General features: G+C 40.1%; 1 protein-coding gene across 9 annotated transcripts in view; it reads right to left on the bottom strand.

Moving 5' to 3' along the window:
* Positions 1-22,916, bottom strand: part of yem (yemanuclein) — a 661,372-nt gene extending 638,456 nt beyond the window's left edge. For 8 of the 9 annotated variants that reach the window (XR_011017928.1, XR_011017929.1, XR_011017930.1 and 5 more), the window contains exon 1: positions 22,673-22,916. Coding sequence is in view for 6 of the 9 variants with exons in the window: in XM_068226662.1 (XP_068082763.1) it covers positions 22,673-22,837 (165 nt within the window). In the remaining 3 variants the exon portion in view is untranslated. Of the gene's footprint in view, positions 1-20,706; positions 20,798-22,672 lie in introns of those variants that run through there. The other variant, XM_068226665.1, reaches the window with a different exon arrangement.
* Between the last annotated feature and the right edge of the window lie 2,275 nt (positions 22,917-25,191).

The following is a 25,191-nucleotide window of genomic DNA, read 5'->3' as shown; positions in this document are numbered from 1 at the left end:
CAATGATGCAGATAGCCGAGCCGCAGGTGCAACCATATCGGATGGGTATCTGTTGAGAGACCAGACTAACGAATGGTTCATCGAAAGGGGGGTAGCAGCCTTTCGGTTGTTGCAAGGGCGGCAGTCTAGATGATTGACTGATACGGCCTTGTAATAATACTCAACATGGCTTAGCTGTGTTGATACTGCTACACGGCTGAAAGCAACGGGAAACTACAGCCGTAACCACCTCCCGAGGACATGCAGCTCTCTCTGTATGAAAGATGTACTGATGATGGCTTCCTCCCGGGTAAAATATTCCGGAGGTAAACTAGTCCCCCATTCGGATCTCCGGGTGGGGACTACACGAGAGGGGGCGATCATCAGGAAGATGGATACTGACATTCTGCGAGTCGGAGCGTGGAATGTTAGGAGTTTGAATCGTTGTGGTAGGTTAGAGAATCTGAAAAGGGAGATGGATAGGCTAAAGTTAGATGTAGTTGGTATAAGTGAAGTACGTTGGCAGGAAGAACAGGATTTTTGGTCAGGCGACTACCGAATTATCAACACAAAATCAAACAGGGGTAATGCAGGAGTTGGTTTAATAATGAATAAGAAAATAGGGCAGCGGATAAGCTACTACGACCAGCATAGTGAAAGAATTATTGTCGCCAAGATAGACACCAAACCAATGCCCACCACAATAGTGCAGGTCTATATGCCTACTAGTTCAGCGGATGATGAAGAAATTGAAAGAATATATGAGGAGATAGAAGATTTAATACAATATGTCAAAGGTGACGAGAATCTAATTGTGATGGGAGACTGGAACGCAGTGGTAGGCCAAGGAAGAGAAGGTAGCACAGTAGGAGAATTTGGATTGGGACAAAGGAACGAAAGAGGAAGTCGGCTGGTTGAATTCTGCACTGACCATAATTTAGTCCTCGCCAATACTTGGTTCAAACACCACAAACGACGGCTGTATACGTGGACGAGACCTGGAGACACTGGAAGGTATCAAATAGACTTCATTATGATTAGGCAGAGATTCAGAAACCAGGTGCTGGATTGCAAAACTTTCCCAGGAGCAGACGTGGACTCTGACCACAACTTGTTGGTCATGAAATGCCATCTGAAGTTGAAGAAATTGAAGAAAGGAAAGAATGCAAAAAGATGGGATCTAGACAAGTTGAAAGAAAAGAGTGTGATGGATCGTTTCAAGGAACATGTTGCACAAGGACTAAATGAAAAGGCCGAAAGAAACACAGTAGAGGAAGAGTGGAGAGTCATGAAAAATGAAGTCAGTAGGGCTGCTGAAGAAATGTTAGGAAGGAAGAAAAGATCAACTAAGAATCAGTGGATAACTCAGGAGATACTAGACCTGATTGATGAACGACGAAAATACAAGAATGCCAGAAATGAAGAGGGCAGAAAAGAATACAGGCGATTAAAGAATCAAGTGGATAGAAAGTGCAAGGTAGCTAAGGAAGAATGGCTGAAGGAGAAGTGCAAGGATGTCGAAGGCTGTATGGTCCTGGGAAAGGTAGATGCTGCATACAGGAAAATCAAGGAAACCTTTGGAGAAAGGAAATCTAGGTGCATGAATATTAAGAGCTCAGATGGAAAGCCACTTCTAGGGAAAGAAGACAAAGCAGAAAGATGGCAGGAGCATATCCAACAGTTGTATCAAGGTAACGATGTAGATAATTTCGTTCTGGAACATGAAGAGGCTGTTGATGCTGATGAAATGGGAGACCCAATTTTGAGGTCAGAGTTTGACAGAGCTGTGAGTGACCTAAATAGGAACAAGGCACCTGGAATTGATGATATTCCCTCTGAATTACTGACTGCCTTAGGAGAAACCAGCATGGTAAGGTTATTTCATTTAGTGTGCAAGATGTATGAGACAGGAGAAGTCCCATCCGATTTTCGGCAGAATGTTGTTATACCTATTCCCAAGAAAGCCGGTGCTGACAGGTGTGAAAACTACCGCACTATTAGTTTAGTATCTCATGCCTGCAAAATTTTAACACGTATTATTTACAGAAGAATGGAAAAACAAGTTGAAGCTGAGTTGGGGGAAGATCAATTTGGCTTCAGAAGAAATGTAGGAACACGTGAAGCAATCCTGACTTTACGTCTGATCTTAGAGGATCGAATCAAGAAGGACAAGCCCACGTACATGGCATTCGTAGATCTAGAAAAGGCATTCGATAATGTTGATTGGACCAGGCTATTTATGATTCTGAAGATGACAGGGATCAGATACCGAGAACGAAGAATTATCTACAACCTGTATAAAAATCAGTCTGCAGTGATAAGAATCGAGGGCTATGAAAAAGAAGCAGCAATCCAGAAAGGAGTGAGGCAAGGCTGCAGTTTGTCCCCTCTCCTTTTCAATGTTTACATAGAACAGGCAGTAAAGGAAATCAAAGAGAAATTTGGAAAGGGAATCACAGTCCAAGGAGAAGAAATCAAAACCTTGAGATTTGCCGATGATATTTGTTATTTTATCTGAGACTGCAGAAGATCTCGAGAAGTTGCTGAATGGTATGGATGAAGTCTTAGGTAAGGAGTACAAGATGAAAATAAATAAGTCCAAAACAAAAGTAATGGAGTGCAGTCGAACGAAGGCAGGTGATATAGGAAATATTAGATTAGGAAACGAAGTCTTAAAGGAAGTAGATGAATATTGTTACTTGGGTAGTAAAATAACCAACGATGGCAGAAGTAAGGAGGACATAAAATGCAGACTAGCACAAGCAAGGAAGAGCTTTCTTAAGAAAAGAAATTTGCTCACTTCAAACATTGATATCGGAATTAGAAAGATGTTTTTGAAGACTTTTGTGTGGAGCGTGGCATTGTATGGAAGTGAAACATGGACGATAAGTAGCTCAGAAAGAAAGAGAATAGAAGCTTTTGAAATGTGGTGTTATAGAAGAATGCTGAAGGTGAGATGGATAGATCGAATCACGAATGAAGAGATACTGAATCGAATTGGTGAGAGGAGATCGATTTGGCTAAATTTGACGAGAAGAAGAGATAGAATGATAGGACACATCTTAAGACACCCAGGACTTGTTCAGTTGGTTTTTGAAGGAAGTGTAGGTGGCAAGAACGGTAGGGGTAGACCAAGGTCTGAATATGACAAACAGATTAGAGCAGATGTAGGATGCAATAGTTACGTAGAAATGAAAAGGTTAGCACAGGATAGGGTGGCATGGAGGGCTGCATCAAACCAGTCTATGGACTGATGACTCAAACAACAACATTTGTTCTTTACAGCCGGTCTTGATTTTTGCTGGCATCTTTGATTTTATTGGAGATTTTTGTTAAATAAAAAAGGAGAGTATAGATTCTGATGATGTACCACAGGATAATTATTTTTTCATTTTTCGAGAAAGAAATACTTTGGAATCTGAACTTAAGTGCTGTGCTCATTGTGTGGTGAGAGAAACATTAAAAAAACAGATTCTTCTACCTGCTTTCTTGAAGTATTCAAAAGAATTATGAGATTGTGTAACACTCCCTTTGGATGGACCGTTGTTGAACATCATGTATGTAACGGACTTTCCACACCCCTATTTGTTTGTTCTTTTATGCCAGTCTTGTAATGATTTCTTCCCCATTTATGTTAATAAATGTGTTTCATTTCAGTTAACACTAGATCTGTGTTATTTTGTTATTTTTGGGACGTGCCTCTTTCACTCCGTTCATAAATCTAAGAGGGCCAGGTTCAGCTCCTGGCGATTTTCTTAGCCAGTTTCGACCAATCCAGTGAAAATAGATAGTAGTGTGTTGAGCCAATAGAGAACTGTTCATGTGAGAAACTGGGCTGTTTTTCATTAGGCCAAGCATTTCATATGATAGCACTAGCTGAGGTACCCGTTGTACATTGAATACAGAATTCTAGCTTAGATAGTGTACACATTGTAAGATTGTATTAAATTGCATAGCTCTTACAGTTACCCCAGAAACGTGATAGGGAAAGTCACCAAACGTATTTTCTCATGGTAAGACTGGGTTAGGTAATTTTCATTATAACGGCAGACACTCACTCTCCACCTGTCCTGTTCTGATTATTATTGAATGTTCATTTCTTTCACTCCTTCCAGGTAGGCTGTTATTTATTTTGAGCTTGCTTAATGTGCCCTAAATTGAGTCTAATGCGGAACTTTGAAGCTGATTGCTGGTCACTTTTTGAGAAAAGAACTTCTTCTCAATATCAATAATATTATACTAGACGTAAAGCAGCTTCAAACGTTCCCCCTCCAGGGTCACGGTAGAATTGGAGTCTAACAACAGCAGTGAGATGGATCATAGTGTTCTTGTACGTTCAGTGTGTGCAGTTGTGTGTTGATATTCATTCATGTTACAATATGCCTAAGTAGTTCAGTCAACCAGTTTAAAATTGAAAAGTTACGTATCAGAATTTAAAGATGGTATATCAACTGACAGTAAGATGATATTTTGTAATTTGTGTCATTGTACAGTGACAACTACTCAAAGGCTCCTTGTGCAACAGCACGTTTCAACCAGTAAACACCAGGCTAACAAACGAGATTCCAAGCAGAGACAGTTGTTTCTGACACAACCAGCAACTTCCAGTGTAACGTCCGAGTTCAACACCGATCTCTGCCGTGCTTTCATCTCTGCTAACATACCTCTCTTCAAACTGAATAATCAGTGCTTCAGGGAATTCCTCGAGAAATATACTAAACAATCCATCCCGGATGAGTCAACGTTCAGAAAAACGTACTGTTCAGCCATTACAATGAAACTGATCAGAAGATAAGGCAAGAGATTAAAGATAGTCCAATTTGGGTTTCCATTGATGAGAAAACAGACAAAGAAGACAGGCTAATTGGCGACATAATCATTGATTTATTAAGCAAAGATCATTGTAAATGGATTCTCTTACACTGTGATGTTGTAGAAAAGTGTGATAACAAAACTATTGCAAAATTGTTCAATGAGGCTATGGGTATCCTCTGGCCATAGAGCGTTAAGTATAATAAACTGTTACTTTTTATTAGTGATGCTGCACCTTATATGATAAAAGCCGGAGAAGCATTATGTGTTAACGTAAATAAATGCTTACTGGATTAAAGCCACTATGTTTATTTAATGAAGCCGAGCTTTCAGCCAAATTGCATTGGCCTTCATCAGGGCAAGTTAAATTCTGCTTCCGACAGTGAGCAAAAAATTCAAAGGAACGTGGAAGTCATGGCCGTACTATCCATGGCCTAGAAGTCTTTTACAGACTCGACAGGTAAGAGAAACCAAAGAGATAGAGCTGCGCCCAAATAACATCAGCAGGGATGACTGCTTCAAGTTATCAAATACATGGAGACCTGTACTGCAGAAATACATGCATAACACCACCATGGAACAGCAGGACGCGCTCACGAAACCGTCGACAGAGGGCGGTGATTTACAGCATGAAGATCCTTGAGACCTATTAGTGGGGTAGGCCGTGGATAGTACAGCCATGACTTCAACGTTTCTTTGAATTTCTTTGCTCACTGTCGGAAGCAGAATTGAATTTGGCCCTGATGAAGGCCAACGCAATTTGGCTGAAAGCTCAGCTTCATTAAATAAACATAGTGGCTTTAATCCAGTAATCATTTATTTATTTACGTTAATACTATGAGCCACGAAAATCTATGTTCATTACTTAAGCATTATGTGTTGTATATCGTAAGATGACTCATTTAACATGTGTAGCGCATGCCTTTCATCGTGTGGCAGAAGTGGTAAGAGACAGTTACCCCAAAGTAGATTTATTGATTTCCTCAGTGAAAAAATTTTTTCTCAAAGCCCACAGAAGAGTTCATCTTTTGAAAGAAATGTACCCAGATTCCATTGCCGCCAAAGCCGATTATAATTAGGTGGGGTACGTGGCTGCAAGCGGTTGAATATCACGTTGAATATATAGACTGTATTAAGAACGTTCTGCATGTCATGAGCTCTGAAGATGCAGCCTCAATTGAAGTCCCGAAAACAGTTGTCTGCAATACAAGTGTGAGAAATGACTTATGTTACATTCAGCATAATTTATCAGGCACCGCATCACAAAAACACTGAAAAGGCTCCAAAACTCGCATCTCTCACTTTCTGAAATTTGTGAAATTGTGAATAAAACTGTGGAACAACTAAATCATGGTACAGGTGAAGTTGCAGATGTAGCAAACATGAAGATGGCCACTGTACTTTCAAAGAACCCTGGATATGAAGAAATGACAAAGGTTGCTGCAATGCTGTGTGGAGATTTAAGTGTAAAATTAACATTGGATTTAACCCCAGCAGATATTGTGAAGTTGAATTATGCCCCCATTACCTCTTCCGATGTTGAACACAGTTGCAGTCTATAAATCTGTCCTTAGAGATAATAGGAGAAGATTCACTTTCCAGCACTTAAAAGAACATTTGGTAATTCATTGTTTGGGTAACAGAATAAAAGATTGTGTGTGCCCTTCAAATATATTAAAAAGAGAAGTGCAACATTATGTTGCATGTAGATCTACTTTGTTTAGCTTCTTTGAACTTTGATATTTAGATTTAGCTTTACGGGGCCGATTGCAGAAACGATGACTAGTTTAAAGCCTTAGACATCGTCTACCTAAACAACATCTAGGTCGAACACGATCTTCCATTGCATAAACAATGTTCAAAAAGAAAGTGAGGTTATGGGAAGGAAAAAAAGACATTTCACCTAGGAAAGCTGCAGTTGTGGCTGCACTTATCGCTGAAAACTGTTATACACAGCAGGAAATAGCTAACAAAATGAAAATATCACAGAAAACCGTCAGCAGAATCAAACTTTCAGTACAGGAAAGTGGTAAATACGAGGGAAAGAGAGTAAGTGTGGACGCAAGAGGAAAATGACTCCTAGAACAATGAGACAAGTTGTGAATATGGCAACATTGAATCGTAAACTTACATCTACTGACTTGAGCCATCAACTAGAAGGTTTTGGTGTTGAAGTGTCTCCTGTAACAGTGAGGAGGAGGTTGTTCGAAGCTGGTTTAAAAGGAAGCCGACCAAGGAAAAAACAGAAAATCACACCAGCAATGAAATCCAAGAGTCTGCAGTGGGCCAGACAACTTCGAGAGTGGACAAGTGAGGACTGGGCAAAGGTATGTACAATTCTACAACAGATTAATGGGGATTGCATTGCAAAATTAAGAGTTTGTGCTCCAAATTGTTATGCAAATTGTAATGTCATTCGAAAAATACAAATTTGAATTTTGGAATTGTTGAGGTTTTCTGTGCTAATATTTTATTAGCATCATTTTAAATTTAGAATTCTGTTTATACCCTTCAGGTATGCTTCACCGACGAATCTGTGTTCTCTGTGATGCAGTATGTTCGCAGGAGGCCAGGGGAAGCTTTCAAGTCCGAATGTGTGCAACAATTTGTGAAGCATCCCACATCAATTATGGTATGGAGTGTGATGTCTGTGAAAGGGCCTGGCAGAATGCATATTGTAGAAGGGACAATGAGACAAGATCAATATAAAGAAATCCTTGAAAAGGAACTCTTTCCCCAAATAAGTGAGTGGTTCCCAAATGAAGATAGCATTTTTATGCATGATGGGGCACCTTGCCACAAAGCTAAAAGTGTCTCCAAGTTTTTGGAAGAAAAGCAGCTGAGTGTGTTACCCTGGCCAGGGAATAGCCCTGACATGAATCCTATTGAAAATTTGTGGGCTATTGTCAAGCAAAGGATACAAAAATTCACAGTAACCACCAAACAAGATCTGATGAACAAACTACAGGAAATTCGGTACCATGACGAAGAAATTAAAAACTCATGTGAAAAGTTAATAATTACGATGCCAAACAGGATAAAGTTGTTAATTAAGAACAAGGGCATGCACACCAAGTATTAAATGTACAAATGTAATATTTATGTGGATGTAATCTTGTAATAAATGTAAATATTTAACCAAAAATGTCTTTAGTCTAATAATTTGAACACGTCTGTACCTCCATATACCAACAGTTCTGCCTCATTCTCATCCTCTCTATAATCATAAACACATTTCACCATTTTATCATATCCATTATACACAAAATACAAACATCTGCCTCCACAAACCATCAGCTCCACCTCATTCTCATCCTCTCTCTAACCATAAAAGACATCTCCAGAACACGTTTCACCATCAATTTCAACATATCCACTATACTCAATCTCTACATAGATTGACCGACTATATAATATATACCTCCAGGGGTCCCAGGAATTAACCTGGGAGGAGTCCATGTGGCTTTTGTCATCACATGGCTCTGGGCAAATGGGAGTGAAACGCGTCGTTGCTTGTCATCTGCAACTATAACATATTGGGTTCAGCAAGAGAACCCAACTTAGCCTCTTTCACTCCAACTCCAGCATGTAACCTACAAGAGGTGTCCCTGTTAAACCGAGCAACCCAGTGGAAGGTTGGGTAACCAATCCCAGCGGGAAACTGGGTCGGTGAGCCGATCAGTGCTGGTGGCTTCAAGGCTTACAACCTTGATAGTTAAAAACCCGTTACCTTTTAGGTAACCACCATTACGACTCTCGTAATACTCGAAACATGGAGACAAAGAATATTCAGAAATGTACCCCAGGTGGTAAACAATCCACCCCCACACAGTCTGGGGCAAGCAGGTCATCGGATTCTGGGGAACCTGCACCTTCATGCTTCCCACTTCTATCTAATTCTGCTAAACGACAACCAAAGAGACACATCGAGTACTTTGCTACAATAAATATTAATTCCCTACTGAAGGTAGGTAAGCTCAAACAAACGCTTGACGTGCTGGAAAAGTACAAGGTTATGATAGCAGCGCTACAAGAGACTCGGTTTACCGACGAGGATACAATAGAGTCCGGAGTGTACAGAATCTACAAGGGGAAACCTGGTGAAAGAGTTATCAAGACACTTCCACAATTTGGTACTGGGTTTGCGGTACACCACAAGATGGTTGACCATATTTTAGATTTCACTTCACCTAACGGAAGGACCTCCGCGTTATCCTTCAGGTCTCGTAATAGAGCATACACAATCGTAAATTTCCACTCACCCACGAATGACACAAACCGTTCAAACCTGGAAAATGTAGAACAATGCTGGGCCACCTTAGAAGAAACTCTAGATATGATCCCTTCCCACCATTCCATCATACTCATGGGAGACTTCAATGCACAATTCGGTAAGGAGTGGAAGTACCGGAAGATAGTAGGCCATTATCCAGCCCATAAGAGAACAAACAGAAATGGAGAACGTCTCATTGAACTCTGTGACAAGTACAACTTAGTCCTGAAATCAACAGCCTTCAAACGTCTACCTAGAAAGGCCAAAACCTGGAGGAGTCCAAATCCTATACTTGGTGAATTCCAGTTAGACCATGTTGCTATAGCACGGCAACATCATACGGACATACAGAACGTCAAGGTATTACGAGGAGCCAACATAGATTCTGATCACTACCTTTCACTTGTTAAGATTAATATGCAACCCTTTAGAAAAACACCAACTCTCCAAAGTAGTCGTAAGATACCCAGGTTCAACACTCTGCGACTGCACGATGAGGATTGTGATTTTCAGGATACCCTCAGGAAGAATACAGAGAAAGAAGGATGGCCTGCCTTACAAAAGGCCTTGCTGGATGCCGCTCAAGAAACTATCCCTGCCTCATCAACCAAAGGCAAACACCCATGGTGGAGTTCAAAGTGTGATGAGGTTATAGAAGAAAGGCGTAAAGCCTGGACTAGGTGGAACCAACATAAAATTGAAGCCAATCATGAAGCCTTCCTCATGCAAAGAAAAGCTACAGCTAACACCATCCGCAGTGCCAAGAGAAATTACCTCAGGAGCCTAATGCAAGAGGCTGAAAATAATTTTCAGAGAAACAACTCAAGAGACCTGTACAAAGGACTTAAGAAGCAAACGACCCAGTACACAGCTCCTACCCTCATCCTCCACGGGCCAGATGGAAAACTTCAACTGAACAATAAAGACTGCACCAAAACTCTTGCAGATTATTTCCAGAAGCTACTAAACGCAGAGGAACCTAAAGAAAAGCTTATTTTCCATGAGCCTTCACACAGGAACCCTGATTCTCAACCACCTACTACGAGAGAAGAAATAAAGGACATCATCGCTGGTCTCAAGAACAACAAGGCTTCAGGTGAAGATGGCATAGTTGCCGAGATGTGGAAACATGCAGATGACCAGTCTTTGCAGAGCATCCATCAAATCATAAAGGACATATGGACAACAGAGTCCCTACCCGAAGGATGGACATCTGCCGTGATTCACCCCCTCCACAAGAAGGGAAGTAAGACAGATCTCAACAATTATAGAGGTATTTCCTTGTTACAAATTACCTACAAGATCCTCTCTGTAGCCCTGCTTAATAGAGTCACTACACAGCTAGACTCACAGTTAGGTGAATACCAAGCTGGTTTCCGTAAGACTAGATCTTGTCCAGAACAGATACACAATCTTAAGACAGTTCTCAGTTACAAAAGCCGAGGTGGACATCCCTGGGTGGTGGTCCTAGTAGATTTTCAGAAAGCTTATGACTCTGTGGACAGAGACACCCTTTTCTCCATACTATGGGAACTTGGTCTGGATGGGAAGACCCTACGATTGATTCAAGCCACTCTGAGGAACACGACGTCCAAGATCAGGTTCAGAGGTGAACTATCTGAAAGCTTTCCAATCAGAACAGGAGTTAGACAGGGTGATGGTCTCTCCTGCATTCTCTTCAACTGTGTCCTGGAAAAGATCATTAGAGAATGGAGAACTATGCTACCACCGGGAGCTGGACTGAAGCTTGGGTACAAGAGAGACAACCTCATTGTCCCGTGCCTAGCCTTTGCCGATGACCTCATTCTACTGGCAAACAATATAGAGGAGGCTACCTACAACTTACAGAGTCTTTATTGTGTAGCGGTTAAGACTGGTCTGAAAATCAGCATCCAGAAGACTGAATTTATGACCAATATCAAGGAGGCCCCTTCTACAATTCCTCTCATAGACGCTACCATACGAAAAGTACCTGCGGTTAAGTACTTGGGAGAATGGATCTCTGCGAATCAGAGCGAGAACCCAGCCATAGATGCCAGATGTACTAAGTTTGAAAGGGCTTATCACTCGTGTCGTAGTATCTATTCATCTAAGTGCCTCTCCAAGAACCTCAAGCTCAGACACTACAACTCGGTAGTCAAACCATCTGTTCTGTATGCTTCTGAGTGCCTTGTAATGGCTAGGAAGGGCCCACTCAGAAAGCTGGAGTTAAAAGAGAGGAAGATCCTGAGGAGGATATTAGGACCAATCAGAGAGGAAGGAGGCACTTACAGAATCCGCCATAATGCTGAACTGTATGAACACCAGGAGGACATCGTCACTTCTATAAGGAAAAGGCGCCTGACCTTTTATGGACACTTGGCCCGTCTGGATTCCGAAAGACTCACCAACAGGATATTCACAGTAACAGGAAGAGGCAAGGCTTCTAAGAACAAATGGATCACGTCAGTTAAGTCAGATATGGAACAACTAGATATCCCACCGGGACAAACTCATGACCGACTACTGTTCCGTCAAGCCATCCGACACGGAGTTTTCCCAACGTCCCTTACAAGTAAGAAGACTACAGGAACTAAGTGGACCGAGGAGAGAAAGCTGGCTCATAGTCAGCAAATGAAGGAGTATTGGAAGAAGAAGAAAGCAACAACTTTACCCAAGAGTAGATACGAGCCCCGTGGTCCTCAGTAGGCCTAAACGACAAAGAAGAAGATATACCTCCAGTTCCACCTCTTCCTCACCCCCTCCCAAACACACCTCCAGGACACATTACACCAACAATTTCATCATAATCACTCCTCCAAAACATATTCCCTCCATACTAATATCATCGACTCACCATTACTTCCACATCACAATTACCATCCACGTGCCACTCTAAACACACCTCCAGAACACATTTCACCAACAAATTATCATCACCTCATCCTACATTCACCATAAACCACCGATCACTTACATACCAAATACCGCTTATCCACTATAGTCACACATCTTATCCACTGTAATCTCTCCTCCAAACATATTAACTACAACTACTCTATAACATTACATTACTCGAGTTTTTGCTTCTTGTTACAATACCCTCATTTCTTTTTATTCCCCATACGTCCCTAAAACTCTTGTTCCTTTCTAAGCCCGACTTGCTTCCTCTGCTCACACACAGTTCAATTCTCTGCCTGGGTACCTCTGCGTTGTCCTTTTCAATCTGCACATCCCTTACTTCACTGCACTCACTTCTGATTTACCTCTTCACTTGCTGTGCCCGTAGCTGTATCCCTAAACCTTCCTATTCCCACCCCATTGTCTACTGCTCTTCCCTTTTCACTATTCATGATCACACTTTCACTAGGCTCCACTCTGTCTTTCTTCATTCACCTTCCTTTTTTCCTTGGTATTTTCCTTATCACCTTGTCAATCTTCTCCAACACTGCTGTGTATAACTTGCCTTTCTGTCACTCTCTTCCCCATACTTATCCCCTTATCTTCCTCCTGTGTCATCTTTTCCTCCAGGTCCAGTAATTTGGTCATGGTCCAAATCCTTTTCCAGCAGCCATTTGTCACTACAAGTTCCTGTCCCCTGATAGAAGCTCCCAAACCTTGGAGTTTGGCCCGAATCATATGCTTCTTAAGAATTTTGGCATTCCTGATCCCTTCACTTCCCATGTCTCTCCTGATCCATATTCTTTCCCTCTGTATATTACCCGCATTTCCCATCACTATATCGCCCATCAAAGTGGAGAACAGTTGCACTCTAATCGGCCTATTTCCTTTTACTTTCCCTATTCTCGCCACGTCGTCTATGTCTACTTCATTGAAATTAATTTTCATTTTCCCCTGAATTAGGTCCACCACTTTATAAATTGTAAACAGTTTGTCCCCCCTCTTCTCCTCAGCCACACCATATATATAGGCATTTCTTTCTCTGATTTTGTGTACTGATTTCTACTTCTGATTTCAGCTTCAGCGTTTCCTCTTCTAGTCTTCTTATTTTCTCCCTTAATGATGCCACTTCTTCGGTGTTGTTTCTTACTTTGGCTGTTGTGTCATCTGCCTTTTCTCGAAACCATTTCTTCATTTTCTCGAACTCCTTCGTTTGCTCTTGAATGAAATTTTTAAGTTGCTCAAATAGCCACACCTCTTCAACCACCTCTTTTACAACTCTTTTGATTAGCTCCACGTCTTCCCAACTCATACTTCCGCTGCAGTTCGGCCCGGGGTTCAATTCAACTCCTCCAATTCATAACATTACTATAATCACAGCCGCTGTCAACATCATCTCTCCATTCCCAATACACTCCTAATTTCACTTCTTCCTTCTTTCTCCCCAGCCATCTTCCTATTACTGCCCTATATTGTTCAAGACCAATCATCATCTTAATACTCCTCACTTCTTTCTTACATTCCCCTCCGGCACTCCCCTCCTTCACTGCCGGGACCGTTTGCTCAATATGCCCTCGCTTGTCGAGCGCTTAGGCTATACTGAACTTTGATATTAAATAGAAATTAATGTTATAGGCCCTATGTGTAATTTTAAGTCTATATATAATTTCATATTTCAATAAAAATAACTAAATATATATGTACATATTTCAATTATTATTGGTATATATAAATCTGTTCCCCCGTAATGACCTATGTCAAATTCAGTTTAATGTTTGTCTGTTGCAGCATTTCAAAAAAGGGATAGGATTTTAATGAAACTTTGTATTTCAGTTTAGAGTAAGTCGAGTAGGATCTTAGCTAGAAGTTCAAAAAGATTTCTGCAGCAGGGGGAGCGTCAGAAGGGGCTGAAAACATAGAACTATGTATTCCTCTTACAGTTTTACACGAAAAATAGCTCATAACCAAAGCTTGTTCTATACCTTTTTCCAATAAAGAGAAAAGGGAAACATCATTTGCAGTCATGTGAAAGTTTATGGCCAAGAGGTGGTAACGAACTCTACAGACTGAGGAGAGTTGCTATAAAGATTATTCCAGCAACGTTGAGAGAAAAAAATGGAAGGGTTCTGGAAAATGAAGGTATCAGCCAAAGAAAGACAAGGACCACAAAGGGCGTGAAAATGAAAGACTCCCTAGGCTTGGACTATTCTAATACTGTCAGGGTCGGAAAAGAACAAGATTTGACCAGGGGGATCGGACAGGATAGATGAAAGTGAGGAGCCTAGCACAAGTGGAAGCAATGCCAGGATTCAGCTAACAACCCCGCGGTTGCCAACCCAAACTCTCGAGATAAGAGCCCCTGGTGCCCCTTTCAATCAATCACCTTTTATGACAAGCAGGGCATACCATGGGTGTGACAGTTGCAACAGCAATATTTGTAGTAATTTCTATGAAATTAGAACTTTTTATTTTCATTAACATGGAAACAATACTGTACAGCTATACACGCTCAGTAACCGACTGATTAAACTGTTTACTACCACCGATTTAATAACAGTACAAAATGAATTACACTCATGGTAATGGGTGTGACAGGAAAAGGACATCACTTTTGTGTCTTCCAAGTTCAATGCCTGATTTCTGTGAAGTCTTGGGAAGATTTTTGTAATAACCTGGAAAGGCTAGGTCAAGCAGCAGGGAAACCTTTCCAGACAGTAATAATGAATCTTAAGAAGGGAGAGAAGAAGGAAGTGAACAGTGTCTTGGGTAATTCAGGTGAACTCATAATAGATTCCAGGGAATCAATGGACAGGTGGAGGGAATATTTTGAAAATCTTCTCAACGTAAAAGGAAATCTTTAGGGTGGTGATGCAAACGGAGCTCATGGGGAGGAGAAAAATGATGTTGGTGAAATTATGCTTGAGGAAGTGGAAAGGATGGTAAACTATACTGTCATAAGGCAGCAGGAAAAGATGAAATTAGACCTGTAATTGTGAAGTATAGTGGGAAGGCAGGAATGAAATGGCTTCACAGAATAAGAAAACTTGCATGGAGTGTTGGTAAGGTACCTTCAGATTGGACAACAGCAGTAATTGCACCTATCTATATGACAAGGGAACTGGAAAGATTGAAACAACTATCGAGGTATTCAATGGCATCTTGGAAGAGAGGGTGCGATCAGTGGTTGCGATGAAGTTGAATGAAAACCAGCGTGGTTTCAAAACACGAGGGGCTATCAGGATCAGATTTTCAGTATGCGCCAGATAACTGAAAAATGTTACAAGAGGAATAGACAGTGTGTTTATATTTCGTAAATCTAGAGAAAGCATAATATGACAGGGTACCAAGGGAAAAGATGTTCACCATACTAGAGGCCTATGGGATCAAGGGTAGATTATTAAAATCAATCAAATGCATTTATGTTGACAACTGGGCTGCAGTGAGAATTAATGATAGAATGAGTTCTTGGTTCAGGGTACTTACAGGGGTTAGACAAGGCTGCAATCTTTCACCTCTGTTGTTCAGTTTACATGGATCATCTAAATCGACCATGTAAATAAAATTTAATGTAAATAATATTGACACTGTAAACTAAAGTATTGATTAGGTGGAGAATGAATCTTTCATACGTGTGTACTAGTAGGGTGTTCAATGAAGCTACTACGTACTGTTGGTCGTATTGTATAGTGTTTTATTGTGATTGTGTATAGTGCTGTAATGTATGTGAAATATTCGTTACGTAAACGTGTATACCTGCACAATACTTACATAAAATGCAGAAAATCGTGCGCTAAGACAAGACAAAAGTTTCGAGTGAAATTTCCAGGGAGACCCATTCCTATCAATCGGACAATAAAACAACTGGCCAAGAGGTTCAAACGTACAGATTCAGTAAACAATAAAAATAAACAAAGCTCGTCATCTCCTTACTGAAACGTGTTTGGTACGAGGATCAAAAGTAAAAATCTGTAGCCCCCTCGTAGTCCAGATTTAACAGCATGTGATTTTTATTTGTGGAGGATGTTAAAAAATGTAGTTTATGGGAACAACCTTTATACACTAAAACTTAAACACAATATAAGAGCTGCAATTGCATCCATCAGTGCTGAAGAACTTGGTAGAGTAACCGAAAACTTCATTAGGAGATGCCGATTATGTTTGGCAGCACATGGGGAACATTTTTAGCATAAACTGTAAAAATGATGAGTAAAATGCATGATAATGATTTTGAGCATAAACTGTAAACATGGTGAGTGAAATGCAAGATAATGATTTTGAGCACCGTATTCTGCCATACAGATGCACACGCGGTAGCCGGCAACTGAACCGTCACTGGTGCCTAAGGTCGAACAAGAAAGTCCTTGCCAAGTATAAATAAAGACCTTGTATTTTAACTGCAATGAATGCATGACAAGTCTACCAACTTGTTTTGTTTCCAATAAACATTTTTAGGAACAGCACATTTTTTGCAGTGGGATAGTAGGCTACTATTTCAATTGAAAATAAATAATTTCAACTGATACTAAATTAACATAAATTTAATTATCCTACATTCTATAGATTTGCCTGCACAAGAAAAGCCAGGCTGAGTAACTCGGACAATAGAGTGCTAGCCTTCTGAGTCCAACTTTCTAGATCCTAATGGGTGGGTAGGAGATAGGGATCTGCGCTCGGATGGCCTTCATTTAAACCGCAGTGGTACGTATAAGTTAGGAAATTTGTTTGGAAGGGTAATAGGGAGGTACATTCAGGGAAACGGGATGGCCTAGGGAGCGGTGATAAGGGAACAGGGAACTGGAAATCAAGTAGGGATGACATAAAATTGTTAGTGTTGAACTGTAGAAGTATTGTAAAGAAAGGAATAGAATTAAGTAATTTAATAGATATATATTTACCAGATATTGTAATAGGAGTTGAATCATGGCTGAGAAATGATAATGGATGCAGAAATTTTCTCACGGCACTGGAGTGTGTATCGTAGAAATAGGAATGGTGGGAGAGGGAGTGTTCATTCTGGTGAAAGAAGAATTTGTAAGCTACGAAAAAGTTAAAGATAAGACACATGAAATTCTAGGTGTAAGGCTCATTTCTAAAGATAATAGGCAACTTGATATATTTGGAGTGTACAGATCGGGAAAGGGTAGCACTGACGCGGATTCGGAATTATTTGATAGGATAGTCAGCTATGTGGGAAACGACAAGGAAAGAAATGTGATTGTAGCGGGAGATCTGAATTTGCCAGATGTAAATTGGGAAGGAAATGCGAACGACAGGAAGCATGACCAACAAATGGCAAATAAGTTAATATGGAAAGGACAGCTGATTCAGAAAGTGATGGAACCAACCAGAGGGAAAAATATCCTGGATGTCGTGCTGATAAAACCAGATGAGCTCTATAGGGAAACTGAAGTAATAGATGGTATTAGTGATCATGAAGCTGTTTTTGTGGTAGTTAAAAATAAATGTGATAGAAAGGAAGGTCTTAAAAGTAGGACTGTTAGGCAGTACCATATGGCTGATAAAGCAGGCATGAGGCAGTTTCTAAAAAGTAACTATGATCAGTGGAAAATGGTAAATAAAAATGTAAACAGACTCTGGGATGGGTTTAAAGAAATTGTTGAGGAATGCGAAAACAGGTTTGTACCTTTAAAGGTGGTAAGGAATGGTAAACACCCACCTTATTATAATAGAGAAATAAAGAGACTAAGAAGGAGGTGCAGACTGGAAAGAAAACAGAGTTAGAAATGGCTGTGGAAGTAAGGAGAAATTGAAGGAACTTACTAGAAAATTGAATCTAGCAAAAAAGGCAGCTAAGGATAACATGATGGCAAGCATAATTGGCATTCATACAAATTTTAGTGAAAAATGGAAGGGTATGTATAGGAATTTTAAGGCAGAAACAGGTTCCAAGAAGGACATTCCAAGAATAATTAATGAACAAGGGGAGTGTGTATGTAAGGATCTTCAAAAGGCAGAAGTATTCAGTCAGCAGTATGTAAAGATTGTTGGTTACAAGGATAATGTCGAGATAGAGGAGGTGACTAAGGCCAAAGAAGTAATAAAATTTACATATGATAACAATGACATTTACAATAAGATACGAAAGTTGAAAACTAGAAAAGCAGCTGGAATTGATCAGATTTCTGGGGATATACCAAGGACAATGGGTTGGGATATAGTACCATATCTGAAGTACTTATTTGATTATTGTTTGGTCGGAGGAGCTATACCAGATGAATGGAGAGTTGCTACTGTAGCCCCTGTGTATAAGGAAAGGGTGATAGACATAAAGCTGAAAATTACAGGCCAGTAAGTTTGACATGCATTGTATGTAAGCTTTGGGAAGGCATTCTTTCTGATTATATTAGACATGTTTGTGAAATTAATAACTGGTTCGATAGAAGGCAATTCGGTTTTAGGAAAGGTTATTCCACTGAAGCTCAACTTGTAGGATTCCAGCAAGATATAGCAGATGTCTTGGATTCTGGAGGTCAAATGGACTGTATCGCGATTGACCTGTCTAAAGCATTTGATAGGCTGGATCGTAGGAGACTACTGGCAAAAATGAGTGCAATTGGACTAGACAAAAGAGTGACTGAATGGGTTGCTATATTTCTAGAAAATAGATCTCAGAGAGTTAGAGTAGGTGAAGCTTTGTCTGACCCTGTAATAGTTGAGAGGGGAGTTCCTCAGGACAGTGTTATCGGACCTTTATGTTTTCTTATATATATAAATGATATGAGTAAAGGAGTGGAATCGGAGGTAAGGCTTTTTGCGGATGATGTTATTCTCTATAGAGTGATAAATAAGTTACAAGATTGTGAGCAACTGCAACGTGACCTCGAAAATGTTGTGAGATGAACAGCAGGCAATGGTATGTTGATAAACGGGGTTAAAAGTCAGGTTGTGAGTTTCACAAATAGGAAAAGTCCTCTCAGTTTTAATTACTGCGTTGATGGGGTGAAAGTTCCTTTTGGGGATCATTGTAAGTATCTAGGTGTTAATATAAGGAAAGATCTTCATTGGGGTAATCACATAAATGGGATTGTAAATAAAGGGTACCGATCTCTGCACATGGTTATGAGGGTGTTTAGGGGTTGTAGTAAGGATGTAAAGGAGAGTGCATATAAGTCTCTGGTAAGAGCCCAACTAGAGTATGGTTCCAGTGTATGGGACCCTCACCAGGATTACCTGATTCAAGAACTGGAAAGAATCCAAAGAAAAGCAGCTCGATTTGTTCTGGGTGATTTCCGACAAAAGAGTAGCGTCACAAAAATGTTGCAATGTTTGGGTTGGGAAGAATTGAGAGAAAGAAGAAGAGCTGCTCGACTAAGTGGTATGTTCCGAGCTGTCAGCGGAGAGATGGCGTGGAATGACATTAGTAGACGAGTAAGTTTGAATGGCGTTTATAAAAGTAGGAAAGATCACAATATGAAGATAAAGTTGGAATTCAAGAGGACAAACTGGTGCAAATCGGAAGGGGAGTTAGGGATTGGAATAACTTACCAAGGGAGATGTTCAATAAATTTCCAATTTCTTTGAAATCGTTTCGGAAAAAGGCTAGGAAAGCAACAGATAGGGAATCTGCCACCTGGGCGACTGCCCTAAATGCAGATGTAACTTGAAAGGTTCAATCCTGGCTCAGTCCGGTGGTATATCAAAGTGCCCAAATACATCAGGCTCGTGTCAGTAATTTACTGGCATATTAGCGAACTCCTGCAGGGCATTCCAGCACCTCGTCTCCAAAAGCTGTAAAAGGAGTTAGTGGAACGTAAAATCAATAGCATTATTAATGCACTAGAGAAAGTTAAAAAGGTACACCTGAGCTAAAATGTTAAGTAAATATAACGTTAAAATGAGAAAGGGTCATGGATTTAAGCAGGATATACACTTATATCAAACAAATAAAATGTTAACTGAATATAACGTTAAAATCATAAGGGGTATTTTAATCAATAGCAATATGTCTGTAGCTGCTCTCATTGTCTACACAGAATCTACTGAACATCAAGAGCTGTTAATTTTGCAGGCAGTTTCCCAGAAAAGTCCAATTTAGCCAAGGGATCCCCTACATTGCCTTAGGCTATCTCATTTGCACAATACAGCCTAACATATACCATAATCTTTGCTATGAACGCACTTGACTTTTTCATAAGACAATAGAGAAAAATGTGAAGTTGTTTTAGTTGGTGTAGTTAAGGCTATGAAGCCTTAGCCTTACAGTCAAGATAAAAAAATACACTCTCATTCGATACCGACCGTATCATGTTTGCGGGGTTTGCCGCCTTTCGCGGCGTTTGCAATTTGTCATTCTCTACCCCCCCCCCCCCCCCCAACGATACCTTCATGCTTGAAGGAGACAAAACTTCTCAAAGAAACACTAAGACAAGAATCACCACCAGTATTCGAGACGAAGACTGAAATACGATTTACCGTGCGTATTTAAAATATCTATTCAAGTTCACAATAATTACTGATTACGAACGAAACAACCGCTGGCCTATGAAAATAAAATGCGGATGACCTTGAATCGTAATTATCAATAACTCGGTAATAAATTTCCCTTTTACATGTAGAAAAGTATAATTTGGTGGAAAAGTTGTACCCACATATAACAATGTTCCTTTTTAGCTATTCAGGCAGAATCCTACGTGACGATGGCAGTAAAAAGTCGGGTACCGAGAAACTAATTACCCAGACCTCAATTTAGCATGCATAATTTTAGTCTCATAAAAATTCGTATCAGATCAATCGGAACTCACGTCGGAAAATTCGCATTTCCTCGACAGAACTTCCCACGTTCTCAGGCCTTCATAATCCAACAGTACTACACTAACCATCGCAACAAGTGATTCCATTATTATAAAAAGAAATTGCAACCTCCGCAATCCAGCGATTTACACGGAGTCTAAACAATGCGTCCTTGCTACCCTCCACCTCCCTACCTAGACCTATCTCATCCCACATGGCCGCCGCGAGGCCCGAACATACTCTTACTATGTCAATAAAACATTAACGTAGGCATCCGCTCTCGCTTGCAGCAAGAGACAAAACTCGCTCATTCCTGACACGCTAGCAACCCACCACGTCCAATGGGAGGATTACCCGCCACTGGGAATGATCTCAAATATGTCCGCCCACTCTTAATTTCGACCACTGCCGGATCCTTTTGTACCCCTACACGGTATTGCGTCTGCAAAGTATAGCTCTATTCAAATCAGCTCTCATACTTTACTATCTATGTCATGAAAAATCACTTCACGACGCGCGCGGCGCTACCTATAATCGGTCGGCAACCTCAAAAACCAAGCATTGATACACCTTCCCATCGGGAAAACAGAATGGTTCTGATATAGGTAGCACATTGCACATACCAAACACTCGACGCCAATTTCCCGTACAACTCCAATAACAATGCACTACCGTCAAAAAGAAACGTGCGCAAATAATCTCGAATTAATTTATCCGAATCCTACATCTACAGATAATGATAAAAGTAATCATAATCACACTATTTGCAAAAAACCAATAGCATTCATAATGCACCACGTAAAAACAGTGACATCTTCCCGCTCTTTACGCCTCTGCTTGTGACCTACTGCCCCACCCCTGAAAGCCTGATCTCAAAATGTCGCCTGAATTATTGGAAGTACTACAACAAACCCGAATTAACATGTCTTAACAGAATCATGCAATAACTACTTCGCCAATTTTCCTACAAGTGCAAACATGAACGTCAACTTCGAATGACACGTGCGCATGTTTCATACCGCGCCGTATCGACTCTGCGATAATTAATGATGATCTAAACAATTAAAAACCTTAGAACAAAATATAATGCAAGTTTTTTCCTTCTCTCAGAACAAGTCCTCACAACCCAGTGGCATCACACCATCAGTCTTCTGAACTACGCCAACATCATTTATATTATATGTATAACGTAACATACAAGTGAGAATCGACTGGACACAATATGAGACTAATTTTATCATCTGCCAATCTATCGCACCAGTTTTACATAAAACGCTATTTGACACAAAATGTGGAATTATTATGAACACTACAGACAAGCAATACACGATGACCAGGTTTATAGCACCTAACGTGCAGTCCAAAACATACTCCTAGAAAATCTAACCGTAAGTACCGCATTTCACTTTATTATAGTTTCGGAAATTGGAAATCAAATTGCTACCAATGTCATACAAATAAAAACCATCCTAACACACAACTGTGCACAGTGGGTGCGCCACCAACTTTATGGTAAAACCAGATCGATCGTAGATACAGAATAGGCTTTTAAATAGGATAATACATAAGTCATTAAAAAATTCTTCCACATTTCGTAAATGTCAAAAAAGAATAATCCTCCCAAACGCACCAAAGATTATCTTAAAATCACACACTCATCACTTCAGTATGTCCCAATTTATCTAGGATTTCTGTCAACAAAAATTATTCTATTCCACTTCAAATATGGCGACTGTACTCTTGAAACTTCATAGCATGTAATTACAACAAAAATACAGCATAGCCTCGTCCCAGAATACAAACAGACGGCTTAATAAATGATTCTGGGCTTCCACAGAGACTAGTACATGAACATCATTACCTCCTCTTCCAGGATAAAAATCACACAAACAATGTGCAGTTTACTAGAATAGACGACACATCACCACTCAGATGTCTTGGCTTCGACGAACGTGACCATTTTCTGTGATAACTTACCTCTGCAGAACTCAGCAGAATCCTATAGTTGAACTCAGGACATGCCTCTTCATTGGATTCTGGTAGAGGTAGAGTAAAACGAACAGTTCTGGGTGAATCCTTGGATTTCTTCTCCTTTTTATTAGTTGCAATTGATGTCAAACTGTTTCTTCTCTGATCTGACATTATACACTAACTGTACGCACATACAGCACAAAAATATTTCCAGTTCACCGTCAACATATTTGAACACACTGCTAACACAACGCCATCTTGTACTCAACTGTTCATATGTGCGCGAGGAAGTCGTGCGCAATAAACATTACATTGCATTATGGGTGCAGTACATTAGGTGTGTTCTACAAAGCTAATTCGATAATCCCAATAAGACCTCCGTGACAATAAAATGACCAAGGATTGTCTTGTGTCCAAAACGAGTTTTATATCATTCACCTGAGCATAAAGAACGGTGTTATAGGGACAGGTGCTTAAATGGCCTACCTCTAGCTGTTCCAAGAAGTCTCCACATAATACCACTAAGATCAGTGGTATCCAATGGATGGCAATGCGCATTGTGAGCGTACCCAAGGGCAAGCCAAAAACCTAACCAAAGGTCCATACACACAGGTCAGAACACTTGAATGTTACCATTTTAAGCCGCCATTTTTGTACTCAATATGTCCTAGAACTACAATATTCCCTAGATGCATATCGACAAGTTTTGGATTTAAAAATGCACTTAAGAACACAAAAATGGCTAAAATTAGTTTAATTTGCCTCGGACTAAGTACTTAATTGCTTTCGTATAACTAGCGAATTGTGATATGATGAAAAGACATCTATAATAACTCGGGTTTCATAAAATATGAACAAATGAAATGGAATTCAAACCAGACTATATGACAAAATTATCATAATATTTTTTTGAGCTAGTAGACCTACTTTAAGGTCCTTGCTCATGAACGAAAAATATAATGATCAAAAAAGTATGGACTATTAAAACTAAATTATAATATATAGGTACGCGGGAAGAACTGAAACAAAAGGGTAGGCCTATGGAATCTGGCCATAAACAGCTGACGTCAGTTGATCGTCCATCTGGTGGCATAAAACAACATTATTACAATAAAATTTACAGCCAGTAATTTGGGCCACATTCCTAGAAAAGCGAAAACAAGCCAATATGAGAAAACAGCGATACATTACAACAGTGTGTCCGCCTCCGTAACGTACAGGTTACTGTTATTAGATGCCGTCGTTGGGGCCCGGTTCGATACCCGGTACTGCCAGAAATTTGGGAATTGCAGAAGGGATCGTGTGAAGGAATGTTGTATATAGTTCACCTCCATTGGCGGACTGATTGAAAAAGGAGCTGCACCACCTCGGGATAAGGACGTGAGTTTATTATTATTATAACAAAGTTATATAAATGTTATATATAGTAATTATTAAATAAGTTGAACAGTAATGTGTCTAAATGTTAAAGAATCTGAGAGTTAATTGATTTATATGTATTTATAAAATTATTACAGTAAACCGCCTCTGTGGTTCATGTGATTAGCTGCCACATCCGGAGGCCCAGATTCGATTCCCGGCTCTGCCACGAAGTTTGAAAAGTGGTACAAGGAATGGAAAGGGATCTACTCAACATCGGAAGGTCAGATGAGTAGAGGGGGTTCGATTACCACCCTACAGTCGCGCTTGAAGTGGTTTGGGGGATTAGAGAAGTCGAAGAGTGTACGGATAGCATTCAATTTGCTCCCTTTACTTCGAATTGATATTCTGCAAAGCAAAGCTGCAGGAAAAATTATAATCAAGATATGGTCTGTAAGAAATATTTTGATAGACATGCTCTTTACAAAAGCAAATATAATAAACTTGATCATTATTCCTTCATTTTTCTCTGCAAAATTTATACTAACCCCACACAACTGTGAACGATATATTGGCTGCTATTTATGCCGTCGTCAATTTTGCGCCCATTTTCCCTCTAGTTCTTATCTTTCGTAAATCTATCTAGTCCCATTATATGAGTGACTTTTACAACCTGGAGTGACACAATAACCCTTTATAACTTCAATCTCATGTCAATGGATAACACGCAGAAGACAGAAAGTAGAGAGCTTTGGTCCCAAAATGGACACTGCCTCAAAGACATGTGAATATAGAACTTGAGCCTACCCAGGGTCTATATTGTACTAGTATATTTGGTGATATTTTATTCATTTCAAGCTCGGCGATATAAAATTTATGTTACTGGATCGATCTAGGCTGTGTTGCTAGTGAGAGAGATAACATTGAAGCTTGCCCTCAACACGCTCTCACTGCTCGTAGCGGGCAGATGTTTGTGAATGAACGCTACTGGTCAAGTTAATGTCAGGTGACTCTCTATGCTTTTGAGTGTATACGAAGTTAGAAACTTTTTTCGAAAAACATCTACAGACAGATTCGAACCAATGAAGGAGAATTTTAGGCCAACAAGTATGCCACGATTGGTCGATATTTCATCCCACCAGTGAGATACGAGGAGAGAAATAATC

The sequence above is a fragment of the Anabrus simplex genome, chromosome 3 (genome assembly GCF_040414725.1).
Source record: "Anabrus simplex isolate iqAnaSimp1 chromosome 3, ASM4041472v1, whole genome shotgun sequence".
Lineage (NCBI taxonomy): Eukaryota > Metazoa > Arthropoda > Insecta > Orthoptera > Tettigoniidae > Anabrus > Anabrus simplex.
This window is presented reverse-complemented; position numbering and strand designations above follow the sequence as displayed.